General features: G+C 41.2%; 1 protein-coding gene across 1 annotated transcript; it reads left to right on the forward strand.

Moving 5' to 3' along the window:
* The first annotated feature begins 971 nt into the window (after positions 1-971).
* LOC119730902 (carboxypeptidase B-like) lies at positions 972-11,524 on the forward strand. Its single transcript, XM_038203966.1, has 10 exons — positions 972-1,147; positions 3,152-3,227; positions 4,171-4,404; positions 4,808-4,909; positions 6,138-6,242; positions 7,130-7,243; positions 7,780-7,873; positions 8,269-8,486; positions 10,028-10,112; positions 10,614-11,524. Exons 1-10 carry the CDS (start codon positions 1,083-1,085, stop codon positions 10,796-10,798), a joined length of 1,278 nt encoding a protein of 425 aa, XP_038059894.1. The 5' UTR covers positions 972-1,082; the 3' UTR covers positions 10,799-11,524.
* Positions 11,525-14,374: the final 2,850 nt, after the last annotated feature.

Genomic DNA, 14,374 nt, shown 5'->3' on the forward strand with positions numbered 1-14,374 from the left:
TACCACACACACGAACATTTTAGTCAAAACATACACAATACAATATTTAACCAGCTCCCGCTGGATCACCCGAAAGAAACATAGTTTCTGTCGAGGGGCTCTCCAACTGATTGAATAGGAAACACTAAAAAGAATGTTAATAAATTATAACTATGTAAAACTTTAAAGAAATAAACAATCACAGTCACTCTTGACAACAATGAGTTTATACAGTGTTTACAAAAATACGTCGGTGAAGGGCAAAACCCATTATTGAAAGTGCGTACAGTGGTTCATGTTAAAGGCATCAAGACTCTTTAGTGGGAGTTTAGACGTCAATTCCACGGTATGCCCACACTGCCGGCAGGTTTAGTCATTTCAATTCATTAACAAAGTACACTTCGTCTACTCATGCGTCCAGAGGAACGAAAAGTTGTCATCAGAATATCGGCAGCTGCTATATATAGCTATGTTACTAATGATTGGTTCGAAATTACTGATTTAGAAAGACGGCGCACAAGGTGTCCCTTACGGAGTTTCAGAGGCACATAATGGTTAAACAAGTGTGATGAGTTCAAAATTTCCGTGACAGGTATATAAATGAGAACCATATCTATACATTTTCAATGATACGTAGAAAGTAAACGCTTTCTTCACAACATCTTTTGCTTCATGAGTCTAGTTTCGCTGGAGTTTTGCACAATTAAGCCTTGCCCGGTATATTATAGTAGAGTTTAACTGCAAATGCATATTCTCACTCGGACAAGCAATTAATTTTAATAAATTATCAAAGAAGGTCCAGATGTTCAATATCACTTGAATCTTTGGGTGTTTAATTTCAGCGTTAATTGTTATCACTTAATCAGGCCTATATACTGAGCGCGGGACTTGTTATAGTTTGATCCAATCACAGGACGAGGATTTCTACAGTGACGTCATGATGTGCGTGATCAGTGGCGAAAACCACCCGAACCAAGCTAAACTGGTTCAAGATACCAATGCCCAATAACAACTGTAAAAGAAGCAACCCCAGAAAATTGTTTTCAGTTGGTAAGCGAAACCTTGAGGACTAGTCGGGGAATTCCGCTACTCGCCGAGGTACGATGAGGGTCATTCTTCTTCTAGCGATTGTCATCGCCGTTGTGTCGGCAGTGAAGCGATACGATGGGTAGGATCAGTGTTTTATTATTGACATATTGACGAACCAATTTTGCAAATACAAGTCCGGAAAATAACCGTGAATATAATGCTGAAAGTCAACTCGACCTTTTCTCGAATTGGACAAGATTTCGATGTTGTAGGTTCTACTTTATAATATCATTAGACAAATGCGACAGCTTACACATTTTAACATGTACTTTTGCGATCTGACTAAAGCAGTCAACATTGACTACAAATGTAAGGTTCAGCTTGATGCTATGGAATCCTTTCCATTTAGGATTATTGACAAAAAAAACCGATAGACCTAGGTGTAGTCGCTAACAGTAGCGACAATATTGGGCATAATTTCACAACACAACCTTTCTTACTAAGGAAATTACCGACCCCCCATGTAGATTCCAAGTACCCAATTCCTTGCCCATAAGTTGCAATCAGAACAGTGTTGTAGTCGAGTACATTTCAATGAGTACGAGTATGGGTACGAATACTTTGTCATGAGTGCGAGTATGAGTATACGAGTACTTTGCCAAGAAAACGAGCATGCATGAGTACGAGTACCTTGTCACGTGAGTACGACGAGTTTAACTTGCTTTTCATATGAAGGAATACAAGTACAAGCTTTCAAGGGCTTTTTGTTAACAAAGTAGGCATTAAACAAATACAGAGGCATCCCAAACAGTAGAAACTGGTTCTTTTTCTGCTCTTTAAAAAAAAGAATTCTTGCGTGAGAACATTTGCAAGAGTACGAGTATAGGCTACTTATAATGAGTACAACTATACGGGTATTTTGTACGAGTATACATTTTCATGAGTATACCCCAAAAAATGTGCTCGGAAGAACATTTTTACTACGACACTGCATCAAAATAACCAAGCACCATTCTAACTAGTCGCTTTAACGACAGGGTAGCTAAAATGTTGGGTCTCAAATGCTATTGAAATTCCATCAACTGGAAACATCAAAAGCTGTGTTGACTTTGGGCCTATAATTATTTTTGAAACACTTGACGATGTTCGTGCATGTTCATTGGTAAATGGTATATGCGACAGAGTGCAGGTTTCCCGTTCCCTGTTATTGTTTTAAAAATCTAAGAAATTCAATGGATGTTTTAAGTTGGGTGAAATGGTGTGCCTAGTCACGATACTTTTTTTAGTAGACACATTATGAGGGAAGGAGTTGTTCTGAATCGGACTTCTTGTATCTGTGCATAATAGGCAAAGGCTAACTATACCAAGCCCAGTATATTTTTTATTTTAGCCCGCGAGGAAGGCACTTAACTTGCCCTTAATGAGTTCTTCCATCTAGAAAGACATTGTTTGAGAACTACTAACATTAATAATAATCACATTTGAATATGCATAAGCTGTGCCCATAGGTACTTACCAACTTTGAATCTTTTTTTTAGCTCAAAAGAGTTAATGAATCGCAAGTTTTTAGTAAGACAAATTATAGTTTTATAGATATTTTCTAGCAATGCATGAGTTATTCCCTTTTGAATGAGACATCCATTGAAAACAAAAATACGCCAAAGTTTTGGTCAATAGGCATACGTCTTGTTCAATAATCTATGATTAGCAGGTTATTTTTGTCTAGAATACTACATTTTATATTACTGCATCATCTAAGGCCTATAATTCACATTATACCATTGCGAATAACCGTGCTTCATCCATCCTTATTCCTAGTAATTGAAAGTTAACTCTGCACCTGTTGTTATGTATGACGTTCACACAGTGTATAGGCCTATATTTGTAAAGATTACATAGGTCTATACGATTCAGCGAATTAAGTTTCTGCACTATCGCTTTGTTGATAAACTGTGCGCTTATCGAGAAAATGCATGTTTGCCCTACAACCGCGATAAGTCGCACGGAAAGGCGGAAACTGCTGTAAGGTGGTTCTAAAGGGACATGCATTTTCGTGAATTAATTTTACGACATGTTAGTTGTTCAACCTGTAAAACAAATGGTATCGTCATCAATAGCGTTTTATTTATCTCTTTCCTACCAGGTACAAGGTTCTGAGGGTCACTCCGAACGATGAGTCGGATCTGGCATGGCTAAAAAATCTGGAGTTTCAATCGCGGGTAAGAAAACAATTAATAGGCCTAACTTGGGAACCAAAATTCAGAAAATATACACTTTCGCACATCTTTATCAGCTGTGACAAATCTGGATGGACAAAAACACGGTATCGAAGCATCAGACCAAAATATTTTTGAAACATCACCAGAAGTATTTTTAATCTTTCCTTTATTTCTTGAGGGGACTAAAATTTTCAATGAGGCAAATTGTACAAATCCTCAACTCGATCATCTGAGAAAAAAAAGGAATTCGATATAGGTCTCAATCCAAAGGAGAGGTACTGTACATTCCCACAGGTAGAGACATGTAGCCCTAAAAGGGTCGGGCTATTTTGACCATCTCTCAGGGGGGATGCCGCACCCCCCCCCCCCCAAGATCTCGGCAATCGAGTGACGAAAAATTTTGAAACTCGGTACATACATAGAACAACTTATCCATGAAGGAATTTTATGACTACATGTATAGGTCGAAGGGTTTTGGAATTATAACTAATTAATTATTCATATGCATGAATGCCTTTTGTGTGTACACTCGTATATTAATCCAGTTTTCACGAAAAACAAATCGCTGCACGGCAACCCATGGTCCGATTTTTATGTTTTTGGTATCGAAAGATGCGCAAGGCTCGAGGCTAAAAAGTCAGAACAGCTCGGGTCGCGATTTTTTTTTTTAAAGCTATCGCGGAAAAAGTTGAGGGGGCGGATTCCGCCCCCGGCCCCTTTAGGGTTAAGTCCACTCTCAGAACATGGAGAAGAAAAGTGATTTCAGTATCGTCAGTATTGTCCCTCAAGAAAATGAAGACCCCAACTTTTCCTCGTATATAGTAACGCTAGGCTCACCCAATCAATAGTTATCAAGCGAGGAATGGCACCTTAGGAGGGGTATGCACCTCACCCCATTGAGTCGCAACTCTGGATTGACCTTCATTTCCATCATCATTCTCAGGTAGAGATCTGGAACTCCCTGCGCAGGTTCAACCACCCCGTGGACATCATGGTGTCGCCGGAGACCGAGGGCCTAGTCACTGGTTTCCTAGCGGGGAGAGGGATGGACTACACCGTCATGATCGACGATGTGCAGGCCAAGCTGGACGGACAGACGCTGGCCAAGCCACCCTCGGGCGGACAGATTGCCGCTCTGGGGGATTTCCAGTACGATGTATACCATACTTATGACGAGGTACGATGCAGGCCTGTCCCCTGATTTGGGGATGTTTTGGTTCGTCAAATAAAAACTAGAGCAAACTCACCCCTTCAACAAAAACCACACCCTCTCCTTAGGCTGTACATTTTAGGTCCGCTGTGTTGCTCCGTAAGATAGCTGTGTAATGTACACTGAGAGCATTTTAATGTGAGATGAACCCTCACTCTTTCCCGTGTGTGAAAAAAAAAACATATGAAACTATAAACAAACGCAGTTGGAATGTTGAAAATAATTCAACACAATTTCGCATACGCTATAGTAGTATGCAACTGCATCAATGTTTCTCCTATACAGTTTCCTCTTTTCACTTTCCTTCCTCTTGCCCCTTTTATTATATACTGCCAAAAAATCACCCCGTCCATCTTTTAAATGATTTCAGATAAAGCAGTGGATAGATGACATGGCGGCCGAGCACAGCACTGTCGTGACCAAGTTTCCTTTGACAACTTCCTACGAGAGCCGCGAGATCAACGGTATCATCGTAAGACACGTGTTTCTTATTCATATACATGTACTCCAGGGAAGCAGTGGCGTAAAGCATGAGCTACCTATAACCCTGAGTGCACGACCCTATATTAAAGTCAAACGTTCACCCAGTGGGCCACAGTCAGTTGGCCAGTTGAAGTTTAGCTGCAAATGCAACGACATTAGCTGTCGGAGTGTGTACGTGTTCATCTTTTCAAACCGTGGACGAAAAATACCAGAGAACAAAAGAGAACAATATTGTCCACGATTCCCAGCATACGTCCGCGATTGGGGTCGTGTACAAAACCAATGGGAGCCTTCCTAAAAAAGTTAAGAGTAAAAGACGTCCACGATCGATGATGAACACACGTTTGTGTGCGTATGCTTGTGTAATAGCCATACCATATCATTGCTCTTCGTTCGTACCGGTATAGTTGTCATTAAATTGAATTGACAAAAAAACTCAATATGAAATTGAATATTAAAGGTACAGTCCATCATTTGCAGCTATCCCGAAAAGTAACTGACATAATTATTGTTGAAAAGCATACTCGGTTTAAAGATAATAATGGGACTGAAGTCCCTGTGAAATTTTCTTTCTGGCAAGCTGTCATTTATGCCCAATTCAAAGCATGACTCAGCAACTTTTGATTTGTAATCGAGATCCTAGAATATACAGCATTCACTGAGCTGAAACTTCATCAGGTTAGTTATTCAGCACTCTTCTTTAGATTTTGAGCACTTTTGTTGTTTCAAACGAACATAATGCACAAATTACGAATGATGGACTGTACCTTTAACTACAAAATACATGTACAACAACCAGTACCTTTGATTGAGGGCGCAGGGTAAAGTAGGCCTACAGAAGTCACGTTGCATGTCCCAATCGGGTACCGATGTGTGGCAAGGGAGGAACGGCATCCTTTGGAATTGTACACTTTTCTTTTTTCTTTACCTTTTTTTGGTTGGAGGATGCCCCTTCCCCCATCCTGTTACTGGGCTTTGACACTGAATGAGGGATACAAATTCTTAAATGAAAATGTAAACTCTTGGAATGTTTAAACCCATATAGGTACGATATAATGAAGCCATCCTACATAACACATATGGACTCTCTGATTTCTAAAGAGTGAAACCAGATAACTAAGAGTTGAATTAACTCCAATTTCTGATACAAATACTTTGAAAAAGAGTCACTCCAGTGAAAACTCGAGTGAAACCTTCGCTTTCACCCTTCTTTGCAGCTTTCTACCGGAGCTGACCCAAAAAAGCCTATCGTGTGGTTCGAAGGTGGCATTCACGCACGGGAGTGGATATCGCCCGCTACGGTCATGTTCATTTCCAAATCGGTAAGGCAGTCCTGAACATGCCCATAGAAGTTAGAATATTATTATACATAAATCCATTCTGGAACTCAGTCGTCAGCTCAGTCGTCCTGTCTAAACATTCTATTACAGTTAAATCTTTTTGATCTCCGGAATGGTATACACCTCAGGGAGACCGTTCTGACCATATACCCCACTTGTGGGGTGACGTTCCTTTCAGGACACATCACCCCACTATTTTAACAACAGAAAAACATCACCCCGGGAGAGAATCTTTAGAAAAAGGGATAAAGGGAATATTCCATCACCCCACAATTCCGTGTGGCCGACATGTCACGTCCGTTTATGTAGACTTGTGCACACGTAAAATACAACATAATCCCGCCCATAAACCCATTTCCCCTCCCAAACTTCTATCGGTTACACTATTCTTGACCTAAGGAATAGTTTTAAGCAACTTTCGACGGTGAAATTCCTTCAGGGATGGTTAAAGCATAAAGGAGACACTCAAATGTCTCCCATTTGTCTCCCTATTCAAATACTTTACTTTGAAGTGTCCGCCATGACAGGTGCTGTTGTCTTCCTGAGTCTCTCTCTGCAAACGCGAACACTTCAAAATTGGTATTAAAAGCAAAGCACCACACATAACAGTAATGGTGGAATATCCGAGTAGTGGCAATACTTAATATTGCCAACATGTTCTTGCTTCCTTCCGGGAAGGAAGCAAGAACATGTTGGCAATATTAAGTCAGTAGGCGTACATGTATATTTTCCTGTACGGGCAACTCTTCTACTATGCATTTTCGTGGTCAAACCTTACGAGGGTGCTTGATGACCAACATCGCAAACTGCATCCCGAAGAAAAACATTAATTTGGTTCTATCCTTAACACCTTTGCTTTCTCTTCTCAGCTTGTGGAGGACTACAAGAGCGGCGTCCAACCCGTAGTCGACATTCTAAACGGGTTTGATATTCACATTGTACCTTCCCTCAACGTCGACGGGTTTGTGTACACTCATACGGACGTGAGTAACCACCCAACGAATTGCTATGATTGAATGTCTCTTTGCCTACTGGGAGACGATGATCTGCAGACGATGATTCCCAAGCACAAAACAGTCGTTGAGTTAAATTGCTCTATACCAAGCCTGAAAGCCAACAATGTTTTGTTCGATGAAAATTGAATATCCTGGTGAACCCGAAATAGACTTTATCATGCTGCCACTATTTCAGCCAATGTTCCCTGTGTCCAATAACAGTTCTCACTGATACTTTTTGTGCAAAAAGGAACCAGACTATTTTTCCTTCCAGTCTAGCTTTGGTTTACGTTGATTTGAACGGGGAAAAAATCGAGATGGCCGCAACATGAACATGGTCTATAGGTTCTGGTCTGGTCTGGATCTATCGCAAGATGTATCGAAACATGGTGGAAATTCATATGGCTGTCAAGCACTGAGCCCAAATCATATTACCGCACATTATACACCACATAAACAAACAAACAAAACGATTAAATTGGTGGAATGAAATAAAGCAACCATTATCATTACCATTATCAAAGGATCGTTTGTGGAGAAAGACGCGGAGTGATCTAATGCCAAACTTTGGGTGCATTGGTGCAGACCCTAACAGAAACTGGCCCTACGAGTGGGGAGGTGAGTTACTCGTTTCAAATGGAAGAGCTGTCGATTCTTCGTCGAATTTACAGCAATAGCAATTTACTAGCAAATGTGTTAGTGTATATATATAGTTGATGAACGAGCTAATTTGCCAAAGAGTATTTTCTATTTTGCTCCCGTGAAATTAGTCCATGGCAAAAGAACGTTCTTAGCACAACGTATTTTAGAGTCCAAAGAACGTTCATCTTTTTTTCGAAATCTGTTGGCTCACAATTTTTTCTCGGTCATCAGACGGGAAACCCATTTGAGAACCCGATTTTTGCACGACAGTGTCAGTGTTATGCTTGAAGTTTCTTTTCCCATTAATATCTCATTAACAATGTGGGAGATTACAAGATTTTGAAACTGTGGCCTTGTTTTCATCTGTCCAGGGAGTGGTGCGAGCCCGTGGCCCTGTACCAATACGTTCCGTGGTCCTAACCCACTGTCTGAGGTTGAGATCAAAGGCGTTGTGGATTACCTGACTGGACTGAAGAATTCTGGGCGTCAAATCAAAATGTTCATCGATTGGCACAGCTACTCGCAGCTATGGCTTGCTCCCTGGTCGTTTTCCTCGACCGAACCTTACCCGCCAGACTACTTTGATCAGGTACGGGCCCCAGACTATACTAACTAGATAGCGCTTCGTGATCAGAAGTTGAAGTCACAATGGCGCCATCTTGGGGGCCAAATCATATACAAATCTACGCAGCAAATATTGATCCTTGTCATCGATCTGCTGTAAGCACAGAAGTTTGAGTGACACAGAAAAATATTATTAACTGAATCTTAACGTAAATTTGCTAGACAGCATTTTTTTGCTTAGGCCTACACTGTAAACAACACCCGTAAAAACACTGTCCATTTCCCGTATTTTTTACGGTGTATTACCGTTATTGCTCGAACCGTCACAAGAAAGAACGTGCTACGTGCATTTCCCGTAAAACTTGGTGCCCTGACGCAGGCTGGGATTCACAATGCTTTGTATTCGTAACTTTTCAAAACGCCTACCCTTTCAAACCCTCACAACCGCCTAGTTTTTAAAGCTGTGATTCGTGTGCACTCATGCAACGTTCGCTACGTGCTGATCATTGGAGCGTTAAAGCCGTAATGCTTTAATATTGCGAAATTGGCAGAGCCAAGCAGCTAATCCTGCGGTGTTGACCAGCAATAAGTTGACCCCATTCTGTGGGATCGGTAAAAAGTTGTAAATGAAAATTACAACTTACAGATGCAAGTTATGTTACAACTTACAGATAATTTCACATTAAGTGATTTGAAAACCACTATGCCTGTAAAAGACAAGCTGTAAAACGTATGCATACCCCACTCCCAGCTGCAGTATCTGGAACCTACCCCCCTCCCTATACCCCTACACTCAGCTCTGACGCCACCCACTTTGTATTCCATTACCTTACGGCAAATTGCCGTCAAATTTACGGGAAATTCGCGTTAAAATTACGGTCACCGTCATTTTTGGAAACCCGTAACTGACCGTAATTTTACGGTCTTTTGTTGGCAACCCGTTTGACAGTTCTTTTACCGTAAAATTACGGGCAAATTGTTTACAGTGTAGGCTAAAGCAGCTTCACGGAATACGCCCTGCTCTGACTTGAGTTTCACGTAGGCCTACGTGTAGTGTCAGCTATAGCAGCAGCTTCAATTTCCATCCCCATCATGTATAGCGCGTGCGCTATCCAAATCAGTAGCATGGGCAAGCATAGACAAGCACACAGCCTTCCTTTTGTTCCATTCTGGCGACTCCGTGGAAAATAAAACTTGTCTCGAACTCTGCCCGGGTGGACGGAGGTCGCTTGTGTCCTTAAGTAAGATATTTTAACTTTCTACATGTTCCACCCTTGAGTGAATGTTATTTGCTGTTCAAATCGTCACCTCAACATGTTCAGTGGACGCGTAATAATAACCTCTAGGAGATTCGAGGAGGTTCAGGGGAAAATAAATTTGTCTGCCGATCGGGGGCACAATAATGAAATACGGTTCTAAAGGTGTTACAGAAAATAGCGTGAGACACGATATACCTCCAAATCTTTGACAAACATCTACACAACTGCTTCGGTTTATATCTACGACTTTATAAAAATGTTGGCTTCAGAACAATGTCATCAAACAAGTCTCTAAACTTCTTTGCAGGACAACCTTGCTGGTGCTGCCATTACTGCCTTAGAGAGTAAGCATGGAACCAAATATCGCAAAGGAGCATCGGCGCGTCTCCTCTGTAAGTACTGACTAGGAGGTGCAAGTTAATTTTCCCTTCAATCCCAACTACGCGGCATTCATCATCAGGGAAGCTTAACTATGATTAAACGGAGACATAAGAAGAAACATACAACCAAGCCGACACAGATGTCCTTAAATGATATTTCCCAATTTCATCCTTGAAATAATGGTCTACCTCTGCTTCAGTTTCGACCAATAAAATTAGTTCACGTAAATAAGACTCATTGAGGCCAGTTCATCATAATTATTTGTAGTGCAGGATGATGATTTGATCATTCGCCACTCACTGTGAATAAGCAAAAGTTGAATTCCACGCCGAATTTCGCCTTGAGAGATTCGCCTGTGCCTCAAGTATGAGTATAAATTTGTCTCAATTCATTCATTAACGTTCACTTAACGTCTAACACGCACCTGTTGAACATTGAACCCCGTCTTCCAAGACTTGACTAGGTTGTGATTGACTTGATTTAATCCACAACGATTCAATTTCGACATGCAGATGAAGCCGCCGGCGCGAGCTGCGACTGGGCCTACGGCACACTGGGAGCCAAATACTCGTACGTGGTGGAGCTGAGAGACACCGGGAACTACGGCTTCGTCTTGCCCGCCGAGCAGATCATACCTACCGGGGAGGAATCTTACGAGGGGATCGTGGCCGGGTTGGAATACGCCTTGAATAATTAATGGCGGAGTTATTATCAGAAGGAGAGGGTACTATGACGACGACATAACGACGATGATTTAAGGTTGTTTAAAAGCTGGGCTACCCAATGCTCTTCAAAATATTCGGTTTTTTTTCTATAATGAAATTTAAGATATACCATTTTGAAAAACATTTTGCGCCACAATAACAAAGACGTCGATGCACGCGCATCGACAACATTGACGATGACAGAGTGGACGTTTTAGGATCAGTGAATGCTGAGGAGGAAACGTACAGATGAAACCAAAGGGAAGATTGACTACAAGGACGTGGAAAAAACTTGAAGGGTCCTTAGTTTACGGTGAAGACTTTGTAATTTTCATGATAAAGCAAAATATTGGTGTTGGTTTTGGTATTGGTACTAAACATGGTGATTGAGGTGATGACAGATGATCACCATGGTAACAGAAATGTGTAGGGATGGGTGAAGATGGGCTTTAGAGACTCCGTGCACGGCTAATAGAGATATCAAAGGACTATTCCGAAGACATGCAGGTGACCGACATTCAACGATATTCGCCGCGTCACGGCAACCAGCGGCCACGTAAGGTTTTACGCCAGTAAAGCCAGGCCCTAAATTTCATACCTAGATTTGAATGCCCTCTATTTCTTTTGCTATTAGAGTAGTTTGTGGGCCTTGAACTTGAGGGTTTGTAAAAAAAAAAAAGAAGGAAAACCATGCACAGGACTGATAGCTTGTATTTCTGTGAAATTCGGATGAAATTGGGCCCTAGCCTTGCCGTATTGTGCAATGGAGCGCAGGCGTCCTTTGTCAAAATGGCGATGGGTTTCAGGACTCGACTACTTTTAGGGACAATCAGTTATGGATGGAATTTTCTCCCAAAAGTCATTGGTGAACCCCCCCCCCCCCCAAAAAAAAATTGAACAGAAAATGAAAGATGACGAGAAAAAACATTAATTTGATGTGTCTCAAACACCCGGAGTTGTGAGTATTTTTCCTGAATTTCGGAAGTGGGCATGCTTGGGTCTATTAAGGCAGTTTATGTATGGTCAGCAAACTGGAAAGGTTATTGTGTAGTGCATACATTCCAATTAGTTGTGCATAATTAATTCCAGACAGACCAGACGCGTCATCTACTGCAAGGAGTCCATAGGGCAATAGTGTAGACATTATTATCTTATTTATAGTGTGCTTGTAGATTAGTTATGGGTCTATAGAACTGCTCTCTAAAAACTGTGTTTAGCAATTAAACACAATTTTGCTATCACTTTGTAAACATGTTTAGGAGCTAAACATTATGTGTTCAATTCCTAAACATTAATGTTCAATTGCTAAACACTGTCCATCCTTACTCTAAACATGTTTAGTATTTAAACATGTTTACAAACTGATAGCAAGAAAGTGTTTAGAAAAGTGTTTAATTGCTAAACACAGTTTTTGCAGTGTGGGGACGTGAAATCGCAACTCCTTTGATCTTTCTGTGTATTTTTGTTTCAAATCGGGCGGGGCTATAATTAAATTATGCATGTTCTTTTCCCTTTTCTCTGTCTTCTGCGCCGTATTCACCTTTTGGCACTGACTTGGGTAATATTATTTCATATAATTATGGTAGTCGTAGAGGTTTTCAATCCGTCTTTTATTGTTTTGCCATTTTCACGAGGTCATCATCCACTTTCCAACTATTGCAAGAAAATTATTTTTCAATATTTTGGGGTTTTAGCTAAAATGTTGCACCTTTTCTTTCCTTTTTGTTTAAAGCATGCACGGAGTGGTTCATCAGCACTGTAAACGATTTTTAACCCTTTTGAATGCTCCTTGTTAAAATATTGAAATAAAACAACAGAGACTGAAGCAATATACTTTTTGGCTCTGTTTCTTGTTTAAATATCGTTCACATTGATGATGCACTGAGCTATATAGGAACCTGCAAGGGGATGGGGCAATTGGGCAGTTGCGTAGCCAGGGTTCGCACCACAGGGGGCTAGTGGGGGTGCATGTTCAGTAGGGGCGCCCAATTTCTGTCACTTAGGCCCCCGGTCTCCGGTTTCTGGTATGCACACGCGTCGCCGTATAGCCAGGCACATCGGAAAAATTAAAAATTTGTTTTTTCAATGTTAGGATGATGTTTCAAAACCTCCAAACTCTCTTGGCTCCCATTATTTTGCACTAAATTTAGTCGGGCACCATTATGCAGTCATCAGCCGACTTTTGAAGAAAAACAAAGTTAAAAAAGAAGAAGAAGAAGCCGCGTCGCTGCACCACTTTTGGGGCAAGCTCCATACCAGAAACCTAAGCCCTTTTTTTGGCCTCATACGACCAACAAATATTTTGGATATAAAATAATACATTTTAAATATAGTTTCCATTTTTATAACAGTGGGAGGATCACTTAGTAAGTTATTATGGTCCAAAATTAAGTAATTTTTTTGGGCCTATTGACCAAGGCTATGCATAACCGCGTGGTGAGGTCGCTGTTCGCGCATCGCAAAGTGCATAGCACGCGCCGCGGCTCCGTTGAACAATGGATGATGCTCAGACTACACCCCGGCCCCACGTCCCACCCACATCAAATTGTGGTGACGCCTGTGAGTGGACGTGGAGGATGAAGTTTTTGTTCCGCTTAATCATCGAATAGAAGCCAAGTCGCTCTCATTGTATGACGTTGGAGTCCGAACTTAACGCTCTATATGGGCCGGGGCCATCTTCAAAAATAGATTGTCCGTAGTCGTAGCGGTAGTAGTTCCCGTATACCCATTCCAACTCCGACCGGATTCGGCCTGAGAGACCCACCCAGCCAACCTTTCCCTACACATCAGGTTTGCCAGATCGGGATACTCACCCGTCATGACAGGGCTACACGCCCATTAATGTATAAACAATGACACAATGCACTTAGGGGGGCTGGGGAAGATATTTTTATCATAAACGAATTTCAATTTTGTATGTTATTTTAAAAGAAAAAAATTCTTCTTTTCACCCGATTTGGGGCGTCTGCAACCATCTGAAAGAGTCTCATTCTGCGCACACAGTCATCATGTACCCGTAGTACGTACCCGCCCAGCGGCCCGGCGCGGGCAGAATAGTGACCGCAACTTGCGGATGATTAGTTCGAATTTTAGTTTGTAAAGAAATAATTCAATAACTAGTCTACACGTCGTGGATTTTATAGTTCGATATTGCATTCACTAAGTCAGTGAATAACTTGTATCGTACTATGAATAAAGTCGGTGTATAGCCGATAGGCCTACGTGCTTTTTGGGTGTGGCCTTGAACAATGGATGTTCACATTGAATTGATAATTTTCTGGAATTATATTAGTTATGAGCTTTCCAATGAGACATCGCACGAAAAAAATCGGCCCACGACAAGTAATCAATTAATAAATTTTAACTTTTGAATTAAGAGCGGGAGGCTTCCGTCGTTCTGAACTGAACTGGAGAGCGCCGTTTAAAACCACTCTTTAAAAGGCCTGCAAAAATAAACAAGCAAATAGATTTGTTGCAGGACATTATGTTCCTTTAAATTTCGGTCGGAGAAGAAAATCGAAATTTTACAATAGTACGTACAACCTCCTAACTTATACAATGCTTCCCCC

This window comes from Patiria miniata, unplaced genomic scaffold (assembly GCF_015706575.1).
Source record: "Patiria miniata isolate m_02_andy unplaced genomic scaffold, ASM1570657v1 HiC_scaffold_22, whole genome shotgun sequence".
Classification (NCBI taxonomy): Eukaryota; Metazoa; Echinodermata; class Asteroidea; order Valvatida; family Asterinidae; genus Patiria; species Patiria miniata.

Excerpts from the sequence above, each read along its gene's own strand:
- LOC119730902 (XM_038203966.1), top strand. The coding sequence starts at position 1,083 with ATGAGGGTCATTCTTCTTCTAGCGATTGTCATCGCCGTTGTGTCGGCA. Across the intron at positions 4,910-6,137 it reads GCGAGATCAACGGTATCATC|CTTTCTACCGGAGCTGACCC; the intron begins GTAAGACACGTG and ends CCTTCTTTGCAG. Across the intron at positions 7,874-8,268 it reads CTGGCCCTACGAGTGGGGAG|GGAGTGGTGCGAGCCCGTGG; the intron begins GTGAGTTACTCG and ends TCATCTGTCCAG.